We start from the raw sequence: 20,118 nt of genomic DNA on the forward strand, positions 1-20,118 counted from the left end.
ACAGAGGATCGTTTCTTTCATCCACATCACATGCTGTCCACCATCACTTTTGAGTGAAGAACCATCACTGTATTTTTATGGACATTTAAGTTGTATTTCACATTTCTTTCCTTCACTAATTTATCACAGTGAATATTGTTGCATAATTTTCACATTTGTTATGGTTTCAGTACACTATAACCTTAATATTTTTAGCGCTACACTGTATTTTTATATGCTGTTTGGACTTTGTTTGTTTGAGTGTTAGCTGCTTTGTTCACTATTTATCGGTTTAGAGCAGTAATTTCCAACAAAACTTTCGATGAATACAATAGCCTGGGTTTTGATGGCTAGTGCAGAGATGTTTTATTAAAGAAATATTCTTAAATACCAAAAGTCTCATGTCTAAAGATAGTCAAAAAATTTAATTGCTAGGTGCTCATAATTCAGTCAGTAGAGGGAGGGAATCAGTTAGGCAGCAACAGGTATATGTCTGCATGTTGCATTGAGGTTTCAATAGGAAGAAACTGCAAGCTCAGAAAAACAAGGTCTCTCTCTTCAAGCTAACAGGGGTCAGTAACAAGTGGACAGAAAACCTGTGGAACTTAACGGGGGACCAAGCATATCTCAAAAGACCGATGGATAGAGCCGTTGCTGTTGGGCAGAGGAGAGAGATCAATTGTGGAAGGATCCTCTTCTGATTTCAGGGTAAAGTTTTGCAGGATAACAATGAGAAAAAGAAAAATCTCCATTCTTGCCATTCCTTCTCCTAGGCAGATTCTCCTTCCTGTAGAGACAGAGAAGTCATATTTTGTACTTGTGTCTAAAAGCTTTGATGACTTGCAACAAGCAAAGTGGAATAAAGACCTTTGTCAGTGTACAAAGTGTCCATCCGCATACATGTCAATGTAAGTACAAAAGTACTGGTAGTTTCAAAACACCTTATAGGCAAATCATAAGCAACCCAGAAGCAGGTCAAAGACTAGAAATCTAACTATCTGCCATCTATAGACTGCTTAATCTTGATTTTGTGATGGGATTCCAGTGGATATTGCTCTTTGTTCTGTGTTATTAAAGTTCTGTTCCATCCAAAATTCTAACGCCTAGAATTTTGGATGGAACAGAACTTTAATAACACAGAACACTATTCATTTTTTTTTTCGTTCATCCCAGCAGGATGAACGAAAAAAAAAAAACGAAAGAGCTTGGGAGGAGCCGCAGTGCTAAGTATGCAATGTTAGTACAGCAATCTCCCCTGAAGAGCTATTGTGTTCTGACAGGGGGGCGCCCCCCCCCCCCTCAGAACACCAATCAGATGCCGATCGGCAGACCTGTTTGATCATGCCCCTTCGACAGAAGCTGGCCAATCGGCTGGCTTCTGTTGGACTGGCTGCTCTTCACACAGGCCGAATGTTGGCCAGCTTCTACTGAAAGGGCCGATGCCGCCATTCACCCATGTGTACTAGGCTTAAATAAAACCTTGAGATGTACAGTATCTTGGCAAAATAGTTTACTTTGCTAGGTACAACAGATTTTTATCTAGGCATTGCTTAAATCGTATGTAAACCCAGATACAAAAATATAATACATTACAGCTTATTGGTCCTTAGATGTAGTGGCTGCATTCGTTTTCTTTTTTCAGGCTTTACTTTCCTTTATTTACACCTGTTGGTCTTCAACTGACCAGACCAAGCTCTCCAGCAAAAATGGCAGTTAGAGTGTTGAGACAAACCATTTAACATAGACAGAGGTGCTTACAGTGGCTAGCTTTTAGGCCTTCACACTTTACATGGGCAATTACAAGCACACACTGGATTCCAGTGGCAAGAATTACATAGTAGGTGAGGTTGAAAAAAGACACAAGTCCATCAAGTCCAACCTATGTGTGTGATTATGTGTCAGTATTACATTACATATCCCTGTATATTGCGGTCATTCAGGTGATTATCTAATAGTTTCTTGAAGCTATCAATGCTCCCCGCTGAGACCACCGCCTGTGGAAGGGAATTCCACATCCTTGCCGCTCTTACAGTAAAGAACCCTCTACGTAGTTTAAGGTTAAACCTCTTTTCTTCTAATTGTAATGAGTGGCCACGAGTCTTATTAAACTCTCTTCTGCGAAAAAGTTTTATCCCTATTGTGGGGTCACCAGTACAGTATTTGTAAATTGAAATCATATCCCCTCTCAAGCGACTCTTCTCCAGAGAGAATAAGTTCAGTGCTCGCAACCTTTCCTCATAACTAAGATCCTCCAGACCCTTTATTAGCTTTGTTGCCCTTCTTTGTACTCGCTCCATTTCCAGTACGTCCCTCCTTAAGGACTGGTGCCCAGAACTGGACAGCATACTCCAGGTGCGGGCGGACCAGAGTCTTGTAGAGCGGGAGAATTATCGTTTTATCTCTGCAGTTGATCCCCCTTTTAATGCATGCCAATATTCTGTTTGCTTTATTAGCAGCAGCTTGGCATTGCATGCCATTGCTGAGCCTATCATCCACTAGGACCCTAGGTCCTTTTCCATCCTAGATTCCCCCAGAGGTTCTCCCCCCAGTGTATAGATTGCATTCATATTTTTACCACCCAAATGCATTATTTTACATTTTTCTACACTGAACCTCATTTGCCATGTAGTCGCCCACCCCATTAATTTGTTCAGGTCTTTTTGCAAGATTTCCACATCCTGCGGAGAAGTTATTGCCCTGCTTAGCTTAGTATCGTCTGCAAATACAGAGATTGAACTGTTTATCCCATCCTCCAGGTCGTTTATGAACAAATTAAATAGGATTGGTCCCAGCACAGAACATTGGGGAACCCCACTACCCACCCCTGACCATTCTGAGTACTCCCCATTTATCACCACCCTCTGAACACGCCCTTGTAGCCAGTTTTCAATCCATGTACTCACCCTATGGTCCATGCCAACGCACCTTATTTTGTACAGTAAACGTTTATGGGGAACTGTGTCAAATGCTTTTGCAAAATCCAGATACACCACGTCTACGGGCCTTCCTTTATCTAGATGGCAACTCACCTCCTCATAGAAGGTTAATAGATTGGTTTGGCAAGAACGATTCTTCATGCTGATTACTGCTAATGATATCTTTCTTATTACTAAAATCTTGTATATAGTCCCTTATCATCCCCTCCAAGAGTTTACATACTATTGATGTTAGGCTAACTGGTCTGTAATTCCCAGGGATGTTTTTTGGGCCCTTTTTAAATATTGGTGCTACATTGGCTTTTCTCCAATCAGCTGGTACCATTCCAGTCAATAGACTGTCTGTAAAAATTAGGAACAACGGTCTGGCAATCACCTGACTGAGTTCCCTAAGTACCCTCGGATGCAAGCCATCTGGTCCCGGTGATTTATTAATGTTAAGTTTCTCAAGTCTAATTTTAATTCCGTCCTCTGTTAACCATGTAGGTGCTTCCTGTGTTGTGTCATGAGGATAAACACTGCAGTTTTGGTTACTGAAGCCCCCCGATTCACTCGTGAAGACTGAGGAGAAGAATAAATTCAATACCTTTGCCATCTCCCCATCCTTTGTAACCAGATGTCCTTCCTCATTCTTTATGGGGCCAATATGGTCTGTCCTCCCTTTTTTACTGTTTACATACTTAAAGAATTTCTTGGGATTTTTTTTGCTCTCCTCCGCTATGTGTCTTTCATGTTCTATCTTAGCCATCCTAATTGCACCCTTACATTTCTTATTGCATTCTTTATAAATTCTGAATGCTGTGGATGATCCCTCAACCTTGTATTTTTTGAAGGCCTTCTCCTTTGCTTTTATATGCATTTTTACAATGGAGTTAAGCCATCCAGGATGTTTGTTCGCTCTTTTAAATTTATTACCTACTGGGATACATTGGCTAATGCCCTTATTTAATATGCTCTTAAAGCAAACCCATCTCTCCTCCGTATTCTTTGTTCCTAATATTTTATCCCAATTTATGCCTTTTAGCAAGGTTTGTAGTTTAGGGAAGTTGGCTCTTTTGAAATTCAGTGTCTTTGTGTTCCCTTCATGTCTCCTATTTGTGTGATTTATACTGAAACGAATTGACCTGTGATCGCTGTTACCTAAATTGCCCCGTAATTCCACATCTGTTATCAGGTCTGTATTGTTGGTAATCAGTAGATCTAGTAATGTTTTATTTCTAGTTGGTGCGTCTACCATCTGACCCATAAAATTGTCCTGCAAGACACTAAGGAACTGGCGAGCCTTAAATGAATGCGCGGTTCCCTCCGCCCAGTCTATGTATGGATAATTAAAATCCCCCATTATGATAACACTTCCCATCCTTGCTGCTAATCCAATTTGTGATAGGAGATCCGTCTCCACTTCCTCCCTCAGGTTAGGGGGCCTATAGCATACTCCCAGTATTATTTTCCCCTTAGCTTCATCCCTTTGGAGCTCTACCCATAAAGATTCCACCTCCTCCCTAGCCCCCTCAGTGATGTCATCTCTCACATTCACTTGTACATTATTCTTGATATATAGGCATACCCCTCCCCCTTTTTTACCCTCTCTATCCTTGCGGTATAGGGTATACCCTTGAATGTTTGCCAGCCAATCATGAGAGCTGTTAAACCAGGTCTCTGAAATTCCCACAAAATCCAAATCCTCCTTGTACAACAGTATCTCTAGTTCACCCATCTTGTCCGCCAGGCTCCTGGCATTGGTGAACATGCCACATAGTTTAGACCGGTCGCATATTGTCCTCGTATTGGGTGTTTCAAGATTGCAACTTGGACTTGCTACTATACTCACCTTGTGTTTTTGTGCTTTGGTTAACCTACCACTAATGCCCCCAATACTACCCTCTGGAATATCTTCCGCGCTGGCTATCACTGTCTCTGGACCCTCCCCCCCATCGCCTAGTTTAAAAACCCCTCTAAGTTTTTGGCCATCTTCATTCCCAGCAGATCTGCACCCTCCTCATTTAGGTGCAGTCCGTCCCTTCTATAGTACCGGTTACCGACTGAGAAGTCGGCCCAGTCCTCCAGGAACCCAAACCCCTCCTTACTACACTAGCTCTTCAGCCACTTGTTTACTTCCCTAATCTCCCTCTGCCTCTCTGGTATGGCTCGATGTACCGGTAGTATTCCTGAGAACACTACCTTGGAGGTCCTTTTCCACAATTTAGCTCCTAAGTCCCTAAAATCGTTCTTTAGGACACTCCATCTGCCTCTGACTTTGTCATTGGTGCCAACGTGCACCATGACAGCCGGGTCTTCCCCAGCCCCTCCCAGTAATCTGTCCACAAGATCCGTGATGTGCCGAACCTGAGCGCCCGGTAGACAACATACTGTTCGGCGCTTCAGGTCTTGGTTACAGATTGCCCTCTCTGTCCTTCTAAGAATTGAGTCCCCTACCACCAGAATCTGTCTTTCCTTTCCCTTTGCTGCCCCCCCACTCTCACTGGAGGAGTTCTTCCCCTGGCAGCTAGGAGAGTCCCTCATCTCCAGCAGTGCTGGTCCCTGACTGGTTACACCAATGTCACTCAATGGAGCGTACTTATTGGGATGCTCCAGTCCTGGATCGGCCTCCCTGGCACTTCCCCCTCTACCCCTCCTGACTGTCACCCATCTACTCTTTGCTAGTGCCTGCACCTCTTTGTCTCCACCCGCCTCTGTGCTGGCCCCTGCCGGCACCTGCCGTGTACGTTCCTGGCTCACCTTTAGTATGGAGGGACTTCTCAGTGCTGACAGTTGCTTCCCCAGATTCAGAACCTGGGCTTCCAGGGAAACAATGTGCTTACATTTTGCACAGCAGTATTCGCCCTCGATCGGATGATCAAGGAACGCATACATGCGGCAAGATGTACAAAGAGTTGCCTCTCCACACCCGCCGGGCATCGTACTTATTAAATTTAGTGAGGATTTGGGGATTTTACCCTGTCCAAATTACCTAACAACTAGCTTCCTGGCACTAATACTCAAGACAATACACAGGTACACGACAAGACAATACACAGGTACACAATACACAAGTACTAACGATCCACACACACTACTCAGACAACACTCAGATACTCACACTACACAGGTACTATGACCCCTGTTATAACCTCCTGTTTTAAACTCTTGTTTTTAACTCCCACTTAATCTAGCTCCACTTACACCAAGCTCCACAGCTTCAAACTGAGCACGCTCAGACTGAGTCCTACAACAAGTTAAATAGGCACCTGTGAGCAATTAACCACACCCCTTAATTGATAGACTGATGAAACAAAAAAAAAAAAAAAAAAAAAAAGAATCAGCAGATTGTTGCTGGAATGGCAACTGTATGCGAACAGTGGTGGCCACTAAGTCTGTAAAGTAATGACAAGTGCCTGATCCCCTGCGCTACAATGTGCAAACATTAAAAAACGTTTCTGTGAATTCTGTGCAATTGTCGCAAATCTCCAACAGTGTCCCTCCATTTTCCAAACTAAGTGCTCACCTCCACTTTTGACCTTCCACAGGTCACTATGCGCCTTTAAGGGGCATAAAGGTCCTCTAGTGGGTAAGTAAATCCTTATTCCTAGTACATAAACTGTATCATATAGCAATCCATATCGGCGGTGCTCCTAAAAGAATCAGAAAAGCTAACATAGTGCTAAATAATTTTAAAATTCTTTAATAAAAAGCATAAAAGATAAAAACTCAAATTTTTCAGTGACTGGCTCTGGTGCACTCAGACAGCATGCATAGCACATTCAGGGTGTGCAGCCCCCTTAGGGGCACTTGGGTGTTGTAACAGCAACCAGGGTGTAAACTTCCCCTGTGTGCGTGCTGACATCACCAGGATCCGCCCGATGTGTTTCGTCACACGTCACATGACTTTTTCAAGGAGTACTCCTTGAAAAAAGCGTGTGACATGTGACAAAACGCATTTGAACATATTTATATTGCACTGTTATCGTATCATACTCTTATGTCTATTGCCACAGCTTTGTTTTCTCAGATGTGTTTTTAACACGTTTGTATCAATATTTTTTTTTTAAATTAATATATTGATACATTTTTGGCTAGTGCCGATATAGTCCCAACTCCAGAGGGTTATCGTTTGTAGCTGTCAATCATGGATGAAGGCACAATACAACAAAAGACCAGATTATCTCTCCACTTTTATGGAACTTTGTCCCTCAACAGTACCCATACCTGTAGAAAATGCCATGAAAGCTTCATTTTTTTTAAATTGGCCCTTCTCATCCAGAAAACGATTTGGGTCAAACAAATGTGGGTTGTGGAAGTATTTTTGATCCTTCAAGACTGAAGTCAAAAGTGGGAAGACAGTTGTTCCCTAAATGGAGATAAGGAGAAAGAGACAGCAAAACAGTGAGCTATCCATTTTACTGAGTTATGGATTGATAACCTTGTTAGCACTGTAGCCACCCCAAAAATCTTTGCTATCTTATCAGCTGCGTATCATGAAATCAGTGGGCCTCTGTGCAAGATAAAAAGACGGCCCTATGCATTGATTTAAAAAAAAAAAATTGCGCCATGGCGAAATGTTGGTTTAAATTGTGCTAAATATTGGGTGTAGCTTAAAGGGGGTGTAGTTTAATAGAGTCTTAGATGACATACTTAGTGAAGAATGTGTTAATGTTAAATAGGGAATGTACAGTGCAGAGTGTACAGCGGTGGGTACTATGTGCAGGAGAGGAGTGCGGAGTGTATAGAGATGGGTAGTATGTGCAGGGGAGGAGTATGGAGTGTATGGAGGTGAGAAATGCGGAGCATTCGGCGGTGGGTAGTATGTTCAGGATGGTGTCAGCAGGGCAGTGGATGCTGTCAGCAGTTCTTTTATTTTTGTTTATTTTATTTATTTTTTTATTATTTGTGTACAATTACATTTTTAGTATTCTCTTTTCATTTTTTCAAAATTTGTTTTGAAGGCCAGTGGATGGTGTCAGTAGAGCAATAGACAGTGTCAGAATTTTTTTATTTTTATTATTATTTTTTACGATTTTTGTTTTTATTATTTTGTTATCTATTATTTTTTTATTTTTTTTTGTTTTTTATTATTTTTTAAAAAAAAGTTTACTTTTTTTTTTTCACAGAGCTACTGTAGAGGGGGGGGGGGGGGTGTAATATGGTTGCACACACCATCCTGCTGGCAGTATGCATCAATGTGGCAGCACAGTGGTGGAGTTAAATGTCAGGCTTCCACATGTACTGTATGCATACATCCAGCATCATTGTATCAGGCTTGTAGTGTGCTCAATTGTGAACCCCTAGCAGTGTGTTATAACTATCACTAAAAACTTCAGGCCACTGTTTACAGTCAGAAGCTGGTAGAACAGGTACCCAAAATGATGTGACAGTCAATTATAGTAGAAGCAGACCAAATCCGTCACACCACTGCAAACCTCTACAGACCATCTGGGTGCTCACTCCTGCAGTCCATCTTCACTCTCAATCAGAGGTCAAGTCCTGGGAAAAAAAAGTGTGAACTCACAAATAATACCCCCCACCTCAAAAATAAAAGAGTGTTCCCATGTGTGCCTGCAGGGCTAGAGCCCTGCCCCCATAGCACTGTCCTTCCCTGCCCCCTTCACCCCCCCTAGCAATGTTCACCTCTGTCCCCTTCACTCCCCCCAGTAACATCCCCTGCCCCCTTCACCCCCCCCACAATAATGTCCTCCTCTGCCCCCTTCACCTCCACTCCCCCCAGTAATGTCCTCCTCTGCCACCTCCACCTCCACCCCCCCGCACAGTAATGTTCACCTCTGCCCCCTTCACCCCCCCCCAGTAATGTCGACCTCTGCCCCCTTCACCTCCCCCCACAGTAATGTCCTCCTCTGCCAACTTCACCCCCCCCACAGTAATGTCCTCCTCAGCCCCCTTTCACCCCTCCCACAGTAATGTTCTCCTCAGCCCCCTTCACCTCCCCCCCCCAGTAATGTCATCCTCTGCCCCTTTACTCCCCCCTGCAATGTCATCCTCTGCCCCTTCACTCCCCCCCAGCATTGTTCTCCTCTGCCCCCTTCACCCACCAGCAATGTCCTCCTCTGCCCCTTCATTCCCCCTAGTAATGTCCTCCTCTGCCCCATCACATCAGTGTCTTCCTCTCTGCTGTGGCGAGGCATCGCCACTGAGACACTCACATCAGTGTACTGCTACTGTCCTGCTGCTCTCTGCTGTGTCGAGGCGCCACGGCCGCCGAGACCGAGTGTTTTACTGCCTTCCATTGAAAAATGGTCCCAGACGGCATCATTACACCACTGCACATGCGCCCGCCCAGCCAAAAACAGCCGAGCTTCATGTATGAGCTTTGCAGGCTTCGAAACGGCGCATGAGCGGTTGTGCTGTTGGCCCTGCAGGACGTGGCTGCTAATGGAAATGGTGTTCCTGCTGTGGAAAAAGTACAGAACGCCGTTCCTATGCGTTCCTGCAGGACTCGAGCCCTGTTCTCAATGTAGGAACTTAAAAGATAGGAGTCACACTCCTGCACCCCAGAGCACAAACACACATGCATGTATATCAGCAGAGCAGTGGATGGTGACAGCAGAGCAGAGATTGGTGTCAGCGGGGCAGTGGACGGTGTCAGTAGCTTTTTATTTGTATTATTTTCTACAAAGTGATTGTTTAATTTTTTGCAATATAATTATTAATATTTATTTTTTGTACACATTTTTAGGAGCCCCATTGAGGGGGGGGGGGGTTGTTGATATATCAGGTGTCTAAACAGACCCCTGATGTCTCAATTTTGAGACAGAGAAAGGGACTGAGATTCCGCAGTCCCTTTCTCTGCAGCCTCAACTGCAATGGACAGTGAACGAATAGGAAGTGCTTTGTGCTGAGCGGCTTCCTGTTTATTCACAAACTGAAGCATAGTAAACAGATCGGTACAGATCGCTCACTGTGTTCATTCAGGAAAGGAAGGGGCTGGGAAATGAAATATTCTCCCTCTGAAACATCCCCCATAGCCATCAGCAGGAGAGCAGGAAAGCTGGCAGCACTGCAGGGGTAAACGGGGGGGGGGGGCAGGAAGCAGGGGGAATCAGCACCATATGGGGTGATTAGGGTGTGCTCAGGTACACCCAGAACACCCTGTGTGCACTCCTGTGGTCACACTTCATAATCAGCTCACCTTGGTACTTTATTCCAATAGCAATGAAATGGCTGCGTACATGTAATCTACACCCAAAAAAGCACATTACCCAATCACGCTTCAACCCTGATGGTCTTGTTCACAAAGACAGAGTAAGTGAACATACTTGTCGGGGGTGAAATGCATTTGGAGAGTGTGCTATTTTTGCAGCCAGTTATAGTAATCCCATGACATTTGTTGACTGTGCAGTTGTTCAAGGGCCGCAGTGCAGACTGCAGACTCCAGTACATGGCCTGGAGCTGAGTGAAACTAGGAGGAGGGCCAGCATGACTGGAGCCTGCAGAAGAGGTGGAGTATTAGTGGGTGATTTTGATATGCTGCAGTCTGCTTAGCGGATTGAAGAGTTCAAGGCAGAGGGTGTGTCCTGTAGTGTGTAGAGAGGAGGGGGTGTTGGAAAAGTACAACAGAAAAGTTGCTTATAAACTGACTATATACTGCATATGCATTATGCCTGTCTAAGCAGCAGGTGGCGCTGTAGTATGGCATAGATAGTTATGTTATCTATGATTTGTATCCTCTCTCTATGTACTTGGATGCACCTTGTTCCTGTGTTCATGTTTCTCCATTCTGTAAAGACACGTATTACCGCATGCAACAAACTTCCAGCATGGTTTCAATACATTGCTAACAGGGGGATGGTGTCACAGCTCAGTCAGAGCTCATCACAGCATCAGACAGTTTTCTCCCACCCTCCCTCCCTTCTTTGTTTTGGTTTGGGGGAGCCTCCTACTTTCTCAAGGTGCTGGGGTATTTGTAGTGGGTTTTCAGGTTTTATGTTAGCTTGCCATTCAATTTCTTGGTCCTTTTATTTTCTTGTCATAGCAGCAGGCAGGGGGTCTATTGGGTATTTGAAGGTGGTGCTGGTTAAATATCGATGGAAAATAGTGGGGTGGGCCCATCTGAGGTATGGGTGTCCCTTCCTAACTGTGGAAAACTGTGGGTTGGGCCCATCTGAAGTATGGGTGTCCCTTCCTAGCAATACAGTGGTAACATCAGGGTATTAATTAGGTTGTATCTGGTAGTACGTAGGTGGTTAATTGTCCCTGAGTCGGTGTAGTTGCGGCTGAGAGCCTTTGATTGGGTGGCAGATACAACCTTTTAATTGTGGGTATATAGGCAAGGCCTTTGACCGGGTATAAGCTGAGGTTGGTTTATTTGTTATGCATTGACTGTATTATATGCATTAAACTTGTTTTCTTATGAATGTTGTATTTAATGGTTTGTAATAAAAGGCTGCTATGGCCATTCAACTCCAAATTAAATGTGTTGTCTGGTCATTTTGGAAGGGGGAATTGGTCAAGTGTTTAATGTTTTATAGATAATCGGAGCCTCTACACTCTGCAGGTCCCTCAGTCATGAGCTCACCAACATACCAGTTCTGGACTCAATACAAATAGTGACCATTATAATATAATGTTCCAATGTGTTGGCATGTCACAGGGCCTCCTTTATTAACAATTCCTGCAGGTCACCTACACCGTGGTACTTGCAATTCAGAAGTAACCTCAAACTCAAATTATTGCACAAGTAAAAAAAAAACAAAAAACCCACCAACCTTTGGGATGGTGTAGCCTCGGAAGCTAGTGGTTTTAGCAGCTGCATGAGGTGCTCCTAGTGGTGCAATATCAGCAAATCTCTGTATCTCATGTATCACGGCATCCATAAATGGCATCTTGCTCCTATCTTCCACAGATGGCAAGCGATCCTGGCCAATCACCTGGTTTATTTCTTCCTGGACTTTAGCTGAGAAGAGACAAATCGGTGTTTAGGAAGAAAAGTTTACTTTTCAAGCCCACTGCATCCACAATCATTGTGCCCACCCTTTGGGATTTTTGCAAGAGATCGGCCATTTGCCTCAGAGTAATGGAAATGTTATTCAGCATTTTTCATGGGAGCTGAAGTGTAGAGCTCCATCACCACCACCAGTCAACATGCAATTCAAAATTTTCAAGCAAATTATTTTACTTTCAATAAATACATCATCACAGGGTCTGTATTCTGGTCTTTGCTCTGAGTTTGGTGGAAGGAGCCAGCAGGCTTCTTTAACCACTTGCCTACTGGGCATGTTTACCCCCTTCCAGCCCAGGCCAATTTCCAGCTTTCAGCACTGTAACATTCTGAATGACAAGTGAGCGGTCATGCAACACTGTACCCATATGAAATTTTCATATTTTTTTGACATAAACAGAACTTTCTTTTGGTGGTATTTAATCACTACTGGAGTTTTTGTTTCTTGATAAACAAACAAAAAACCCCAAAAGTTTGTTATAGAATTTTGCAAAAGGGTACATTTTCTCCTTCACTGATGTGCACTGATGAGGCACACTGATAGTTGGATAGGTGGCACTAATGAGGCGGCATTGGTGGGCACTGATGAGGCAGCATTGATAGGTGGCACTGATTGGTGGCCCTGAAGGGCACTGAGAGGTGGCACTGATAGGCAGCACTGATGGGCACTGAAAGGCTCTGATAGAAAGCACTGATAGGTGGCACTGATAGCCACTAGTAGGCGCCACTGATAGGTAGCACTGATGATGAGGCACTAGTGGGCACTGATTAGCAGCACTTATGGGCACTGTTTGGACCGATGTCCCTTTAATAGAAGTGGGTTATCGGCTTTCTTCTTCTCTCCTTACACTGTCAGCATGAGGAAAGAAAAGCCGATAACTGGCTTGTGTTTACATCCTGTGATCAGCTGTCATTGGCTGACAGCTGATCACGTGGCAAAGGGCCGCTGTGATTGGCCCTTTAAACTTATCTGAGAACTCTGCAATCACAGAGCGCACCTTGGTGCGCGGACAGCATGTTCAAGGGAGCATTCCATATATGCCCTGTTGGCGAAGTAAGCCTGTGCTAAAGTAGGTTTTTGGTTATAGCGCAGGGAGGAAGCAGTTAAATGTTGCGGCACCCTGCTCTTGATCATCTTTTAAGTGCGTTTTAAGAAAGAGCACATCCCTGGAATTTCTTTAGGTGCTCATGCTCCTCCCTTCTGGCTGCTGTGTAATCTGCTGATCAGTTTCTTAAGTATGCATGTCTAAGGCTGCATTCACACTATTGCAAATTGGATGTGGGTTTCCCCGCATCCAATTCACATGTCAGGAGATTGTGACAGACTCTCTATGGAGCCGGTTCACGCATCTCTGGAGCGGAACCTGAGCGAATTGTACAGGAGTCCTGTGCATCTTCTGGTTCGTTTCAGGTCCGAATTCAGCCAAAAAATTGGACCAAAATAGGACCTGAAACGGTGAACAGGGACGCATCGGACCCCTGCTGTGAGCCGCTTCATATGGCAGTGTGAACCCAGTCTAAAGCTTGCAAACAAAATGATTAATGGCAGAGAAAGCTAATGAGAAGAATATGCTGCAGCATCGAAGGCTTATATTGCGGATATTCCAGTTTGTAGGGATTTGTGAGGAATCTGTTTCAGCACAGAAGAGGACTTGCTACAAAGTTAGAAAAAAAAGGCAGGAGTTCAGGCATTTGCAGCAAGATCAGTCATAGGAAGATAATTCAAACCTGACTGGCTTCTCATGCAGTACCTAGAATGTCTGGATGCTTGAGAAAAATCCTCAGACCAAGTCTTATTGTTGTACTTGTGGTTTCGGTGCCGGCAGAAAATAAATTCATCACTGTGGCAAACAAGTTTTCAAAGTGAAACTCTGTGTTGGGATTATCCTTTTCCTGAAGACAGATCAGAAATCATATACTGAAAACCTTAAAGAAGAATTCCAGGTATGGCAATTTTTACAATAGACCAGCTTGGACCAATGTACAGTGCTTTGAAAAAGTATTCATACCCCTTAACATTTTCCACATTTTGTCATGTTACAACCAAAAATATAAATGTATTTTATTGGGATTTTATGTGATAGACCAACCCAAAGAGTCACATAATTGTGAAGTGGAAGGAAAATGATAAATGGTTTTCAATTTGTTTTTACAAATAAATATCTGAAAAGTGTGGCTTGCATTTGTATTCAGCCCCCTTTACTCTAAGACCCCTTTCACACTGAAGGCGTTTTTAAGGCATTTTAGCGCTAAAAATGGCGCCTGAAAAACGCGTCCCATGCCACCCCAATGTGAAAGCCAGAGTGCTTTCACACTGGGGCGGTGCGCTTGCAGAACGTTAGAAAAAGTCCTGCAAGCAGCGTCTTTGCGGCGGTTTGGAAGCGGTGTATACACCGCTCCCAAAACGCCCCTGCCCATTGAAATGAATGGACAGTACTGCCGAAGCGCCTGCAAAGCGCTTCAGCAGAGCCACAACATGGGTGCTTTTAACCCTTTATTCGGCTGCTAGCTGGGGTTAAAAGCACCCCACTAGCAGCCGAAAAGCGCAGCTAAAACGGCGGTAAAGTGCCACTAAAATTAGTGGCACTTTACCGCTAACGCGGAGCTCCCCAGTGTCAAAGGGGTCTTAATACCCCTAACTAAAAGCTAGTTGAGCCAATTGCCTTCAGAAGTCACCTAATTAGTAAATAGAGTTCACCTGTGTGTAATTTAATCACAGTATAAATACAGCTGTTCTGTGAAGCCCTCAGAGGTTTAATAGAGAACCTTAGGGAGCAAACAGCATCATTAAGGCCAAGGAACACACCAGACAGGTCAGGGATAAAGTTGTGGAGAAGCTTAAAGCAGGGTTAAGTTTTTAAAAAAAAATCTCCCAAGCTTTGAACATCTCCCGGAGCACTGTTCAATCCATTATCCAAAAATGGAGAGTATGGCACTGCAAACCTACCAAGACATGGTCGTCCACTTAAACTGACAGGTAAGGCAAGGAGAGGATTAACCAGAGAAGCAGCCAATTGGCCCGTGGTAACTCTGGAGGAGCTGCAGAGATCCACAGCTCAGGTGGGAGAATCTGTCCACAGGACAACTATTATAGGGCGTACACACGGTCGGACTTTGTTCGGACATTCCGACAACAAAATCCTAGGATTTTTTCCGACGGATGTTGGCTCAAACTTGTTTTGCCTACACACGGTCGCACAAAGTTGTCGGAATTTCCGATCGACAACCACGCGGTCACGTACACCACGTACGACGAGACTAGAAAAGGCCGGTTCAGAACCAAGCGCGGCACCCTTTGGGCTCCTTTTGCTAATCTTGTGTTAGTAAAAGTTTGGTGAGAGACGATTCGCGCTTTTTCAGACTCGTGGCTTTCAGATCGTTTTCTGCCGTTCAGTTTGTGCTTGTGGGTTTGTATCTGCTCTTCAGTGCGTGCAAGCAAGTTCCGCGTGACTTTAGTCATTGTATTCTTGTTCGTTCGTTACTGGTTTTCAGGTCGCTCTTCACAGGCCTTGCTGTTCTTCAGTGCGTTATGTTACTTCGTTCTGAGCAGCCGACCGTTTTCTAGCCATGTTTCGTATGCGTACTCCTCGTAGAGTTCGTGCTGTGCGGGGGCTTGGTGTTGGGGTCCTGACCTTGACACAAGTCCAGTCCATGAACAGGGTGGGGAGGAGTTCATGGACCAAGAATTGGTTGCTTCAGCGTGACCAGTTCTGTCATATGCCTTTGCTCCGTGAGATCCGTGAGAATAATCTTGATGATTTCAGGAACTTTCTCAGGATGACGGACCCCGTGTTTCACCGTTTGTTGGCTTCGCTGACCCCCTATATCAGCAGGCAGGATACCTGCATGAGGCAAGCCATCACTGCGGAGCAGAGGTTGGTCGCTACCTTGCGGTATTTGGCCACAGGGAGAAGTCTGCAGGACTTGAAGTTCTCGACAGGCATCTCCCCCCAGGCTCTGGGTATCATTATCCCAGAGACCTGTTCTGCCATCATCCAGGTCCTGCAGAAGGAGTATATGAAGGTAAGATTTTTATCCTTTTATATCACATTTTATTGTATTGAATGTTTGCTAATATATTGTATTTTTTTCCTCATTCCCTAATTACCATGATTGTAATATGCTGTGAATGTCCCCTTTGTCCTCACGCATGCTGGATTTTTATGTAATTATTATTTTAGGTCCTTCATACATATTTGCCCTTCAATAACCTCTCCAGCATGGTGTCTCCTGCCCCTATATTCACCTCATGTAGTCACTTAACAATGTATTTTATCAGCTCTATAGTAGTGCTTTACCCCAAACACCCCCTAAAATGTTTGGAAATGTTATTTTTGATTTAAATTCAGGCAGAGTGCCAGAGGCTTTTTTTTTGTGGTGTCCCCAAATTTTTTGTAACCCTCCCTCCCCCCAACTGCTAAGTCAGCTGATCCCAATTCTCTATCCTCAATCATCTATCTGCTGACTTTGCCAAACCCATACACACTATACCCACCTCTTTAGAGCTCAGATGTATGGATGAATTCCCCAAAGCATGTAGTGCAAGGGCCTGCCTGTATACTTTCCAATGGTACTGTTTAAAGTTTTTGTATCCTATTATTATCTTGATAGGTAATAGCAGAATGTTCAAATGTCCTCAAATGTGTACAGTGTGTATTTATATCTTTGTATTATGACACTTCTTACCCGTCCAGTGGGCTGCCAATAGTGTAACTAAGGAGGGACTGTTCCAAGTAATACCCTGTATTTAGGCATTCATCTCTCAATGAAGTGAAGAGGGTTACCTGTCCAAGAGTCCCCCCCCCTATAATGTTAGAAATGGCCCATGAGGGGGGAGGGGGAATATGATAGGTGTACCTTATACTTTGTTGTTGTTAAATTCCCCTTAATAAATGCTATCTGGAGGTTGCCCCATAATGTTTGTGTATAATCTGCTTGCCATGTTTCTGTGAAAAAAATAGTAATGTTTATTGTTTTTTCCTCAACAGTTTCCTTCAACGCCACAGGAATGGCAGACTGTGGCCTCCCACTTTGCCCAGCGGTGGGACTTTCCTAACTGCAGAGGGGCAATTGATGGGAAACACGTCCACATTGTCCCACCACCCAACTCGGGGTCGTACTATTATAATTACAAGGGGTTTAATAGTATAGTGATGTTGGCGGTGGTGTCGGCTAATTACGAGTTCCTGTATGTGGACGTGGGGAAGAATGGCCGGATGTCCGATGGTGGAGTGATCGCCCAGACGGAGTTCTACAGGCGTCTCCAGAATGGCAGCTTGGACTTGCCACCTCCAGATTTGTGTTCGTTGCTGATGAAGCATTTGCGCTGGGGGACCACCTGATGCGGCCATTCCCGATGAGGACCCTCACCCCGGAACAGAGGGTTTTTAATTACCGCCTGGCCAGAGCCCGAAGAGTGGTGGAGAACACATTTGGAATCCTGGCCAGCCGGTTCCGATTATTTCTGACACCCATCCATATGGCGGAGTATAAACTGAACCATATAATACTTGCCTGCTGTGTTCTCCATAATTTTTTAAGAAAACATTCAGCCAACTATGCTGGCTCAGTTGGGCCTGAGGCCGGAATCCCAAATCCATGAACACTGACGGCGCTTGAAAGTGGCCGTCCTGGCTTGCCCTCCCTGAGTGCCCGTGATGTCCGGTTACGATACCTGGAGTTCTTTGCGGGTAGGGGGGCTATCAATATGCCAGACAATCTGTGAAACCTTTTTCAAATAAAAAACAACCAAAAGAAATTCTTTGTGGACATTTACTGCTTGTGTTTGTTTTAGCTGACCCTGACAGAAATGTGTTGAGTGCAGAAAATGTCGTGCTTGGGTAACCTTATAAAAAACAGTGTTGGCTGGTACTTCCTAAATGCAAAAACACATTTCACTACAAGTGCACTTGCAACTGCACTGAACCTGCACTTGTAGTGCAAAGTGTATTTGCCCTTAGGAAATAACCCCCATTTTTGCATAAAACAGCAATTACATCACCCCAAAACTGTTGTAGTGTTGAGACAATAATTCACACATTCTTGAGTAAGCCACTTTTTTATACCTGCACAATCACATGTGCATTTACGAAAGGTTTTTAAAACAAACCAACATGTTTGTTGTATAACAATTTTTGCAGTAGCATTATCAAAAATCGAAATATCCATTTCAGATAAAACAGGCCTGTGTAAAACCAACAAGAAAGCCAAAAAACTTGAACTTACAAAGTTCACATATGGGAAAACCTGAAGGCTATATCAGACATCAGTATTTAGGAACTGGGTTTGATATAGCATTCAGATGGGGGGAAATCACCCCTGGAAAAGCCAAATTTGGAAGATGCACACCAATTTATGAATGTCAACATGTGCTATCTGCCATCAGGGGGGATCAAGGGACGTGTTTTGGGGGAGCAAGCCCTTCCTCAACGCGACTTTATAATTGAGGAAGGGGTTGCACCCCCAAAACGCGTCCATTGATCCCCCGTGATGGCAGATAGCACATGTTGGCACACTGTGTGCATCCTCCAAATTTGGCTTTTCTAAACATTGAAAACAATTTTAGCAGATTGGACCACAATAAAACAGGTGATTTTGTGGGGTTTAAATTCGCCCCAAAACATCAATGATGTTATTATTTTTTTTTAAAACATCACTGATTTGATGCTGTATGTTGTGCAATTCGAGATTACACCCCATGATCTCCCCGATCAGGATCTGGGCACTTTCAGAAGTAAAGCGTTCTCTATCCCTCACATCACGATCACCTAAAAAGAGATAAAGAACAAAAAAAAAGGTCTCAAAAATCTGCCACCATCCATCTCTTTTACCTGAGCCTGTGGTCGCAGACACTCACCTGTTGTGGTGCCAATCTCCACCACATCTTCTTCTTCCTCCTGCTCTTCTTCTTGTGTTGGTGGTATTTCACCTTCTTCCATAGGTGGGGGGTCTGTGTTCTCCTGGGATGAGGGGTGTCCTCCGAGTCTTTTCTCCCCTATGTAAAACAAAAATGGTATACTTAGCACACAGATATTTGATGGCAGAACTAGAAATAGGAAACATTGCTTGGAAGTGGGGTACAATTGTCTATTTTAGCCGAGTTCCAAGATGTATATTTTTTAGTGGCCTTTGTCAAGCTGCAATACTTTACCTGTTTGGTACAAGCTTCACAGATGTAGCCCCCCCCTATAGTATACACTGGAGCACCTGTGTGCCCCCCCTAATAAAAATGGTGTTCTGGGGTCCCACACTAGTGCTCCAGTGTCCAGATGTGAAAACAGCTGCTCAGTGTCCTCTCCTTACACACAATCTAGTTGGCATTTCATTCTAGTAACAAACCCATCTACACAAACAAATATTTGGCATCCAAGTAGGCCCCAAAAAATGTGTGAAAATGCATATGGCCTAAACAATGGTGTTCTAGAGGCCGAAAGAAAAATGTTTGATACGAACGAATAATGGGCCCATGAACATTAAAGTTGCCCTTTTAAACGTTACAATTAATAAAAGCATATGGAGCAGAACGAACGGAATAAAGACAGAAAGAATAGGAACACAGCACAACTACTTACTTTTTTGCAGCACTCTCCGGATCTTTCGGTACTGCTCTGGCTCTCTCAACTTCAGGTCCGACCACCGCTTCCTGAGCTGATCTTTAGATCTTCGTACCCCGAAATTCCTGTGAAGGCTTTTGATCACTTTAGCAATGATTTTTGACTTTCTGATGTTGGGGTGTGGGTAAGGCCCATATTTTCCGTCATAGTCGGACTTCCTCATGATGTCGACCATCTCCAACATCTCCCTAAAGGACATATTTGTGGCCTTAAAACGTCTCCTTCTGGATCGGGACGTGCCTGGATCCGGGCTTTCCTCCTCCTCCTCCTCGTTGCTAGAATTAGCATGCACCTGCTGTAACTCCACCATGTGCTCTTCACCCACTGCGCTGAACGAAAAAGGGGCGGGGAATAGACTAGAAAGAACGTCAGGGGCGGGTGGAGTTACACGCATGCGCAGTGTGTATAAAGCGTAACACGCGTGTGTATTACGTACGATCTGTGAGCGGAGGAAGGAGCATTGGACGCGCCGATCGTAAGAACGAAGGTAAGAGACGAACTTGTGCCTATACTGCTTCTAGATTGAGGCCTATATTGTAACAAGATTAGGAGAGTTTTGTCTGACATTAGGCTTTGTCTTGTGTTGTGTCTTGCAGTGAACATGGATATCTTAATGAAAGACAATGACTTCATGTCAGTA

The 20,118-nt window shown here is 44.2% G+C and overlaps 1 protein-coding gene across 3 annotated transcripts in view; it reads right to left on the reverse strand.

Moving 5' to 3' along the window:
- Positions 1-320: 320 nt before the first annotated feature.
- The window catches only part of LOC141107700 (cytochrome P450 2C8-like), a 55,842-nt gene continuing 36,044 nt past the window's right edge, over positions 321-20,118 (reverse strand). For all 3 annotated transcript variants that reach the window (XM_073598617.1, XM_073598616.1, XM_073598618.1), the window contains exons 7-10: positions 13,617-13,758; positions 11,633-11,820; positions 7,122-7,263; positions 321-766 (exon numbers count right to left, since the gene is read on the reverse strand). In XM_073598617.1, the coding sequence (XP_073454718.1) occupies positions 585-766; positions 7,122-7,263; positions 11,633-11,820; positions 13,617-13,758 (654 nt within the window). In that variant the 3' untranslated portion in view covers positions 321-584. The remainder of the gene's footprint in view (positions 767-7,121; positions 7,264-11,632; positions 11,821-13,616; positions 13,759-20,118) is intronic.

Source organism: Aquarana catesbeiana, linkage group LG09, assembly GCF_042186555.1.
Source record: "Aquarana catesbeiana isolate 2022-GZ linkage group LG09, ASM4218655v1, whole genome shotgun sequence".
Classification (NCBI taxonomy): domain Eukaryota; kingdom Metazoa; phylum Chordata; class Amphibia; order Anura; family Ranidae; genus Aquarana; species Aquarana catesbeiana.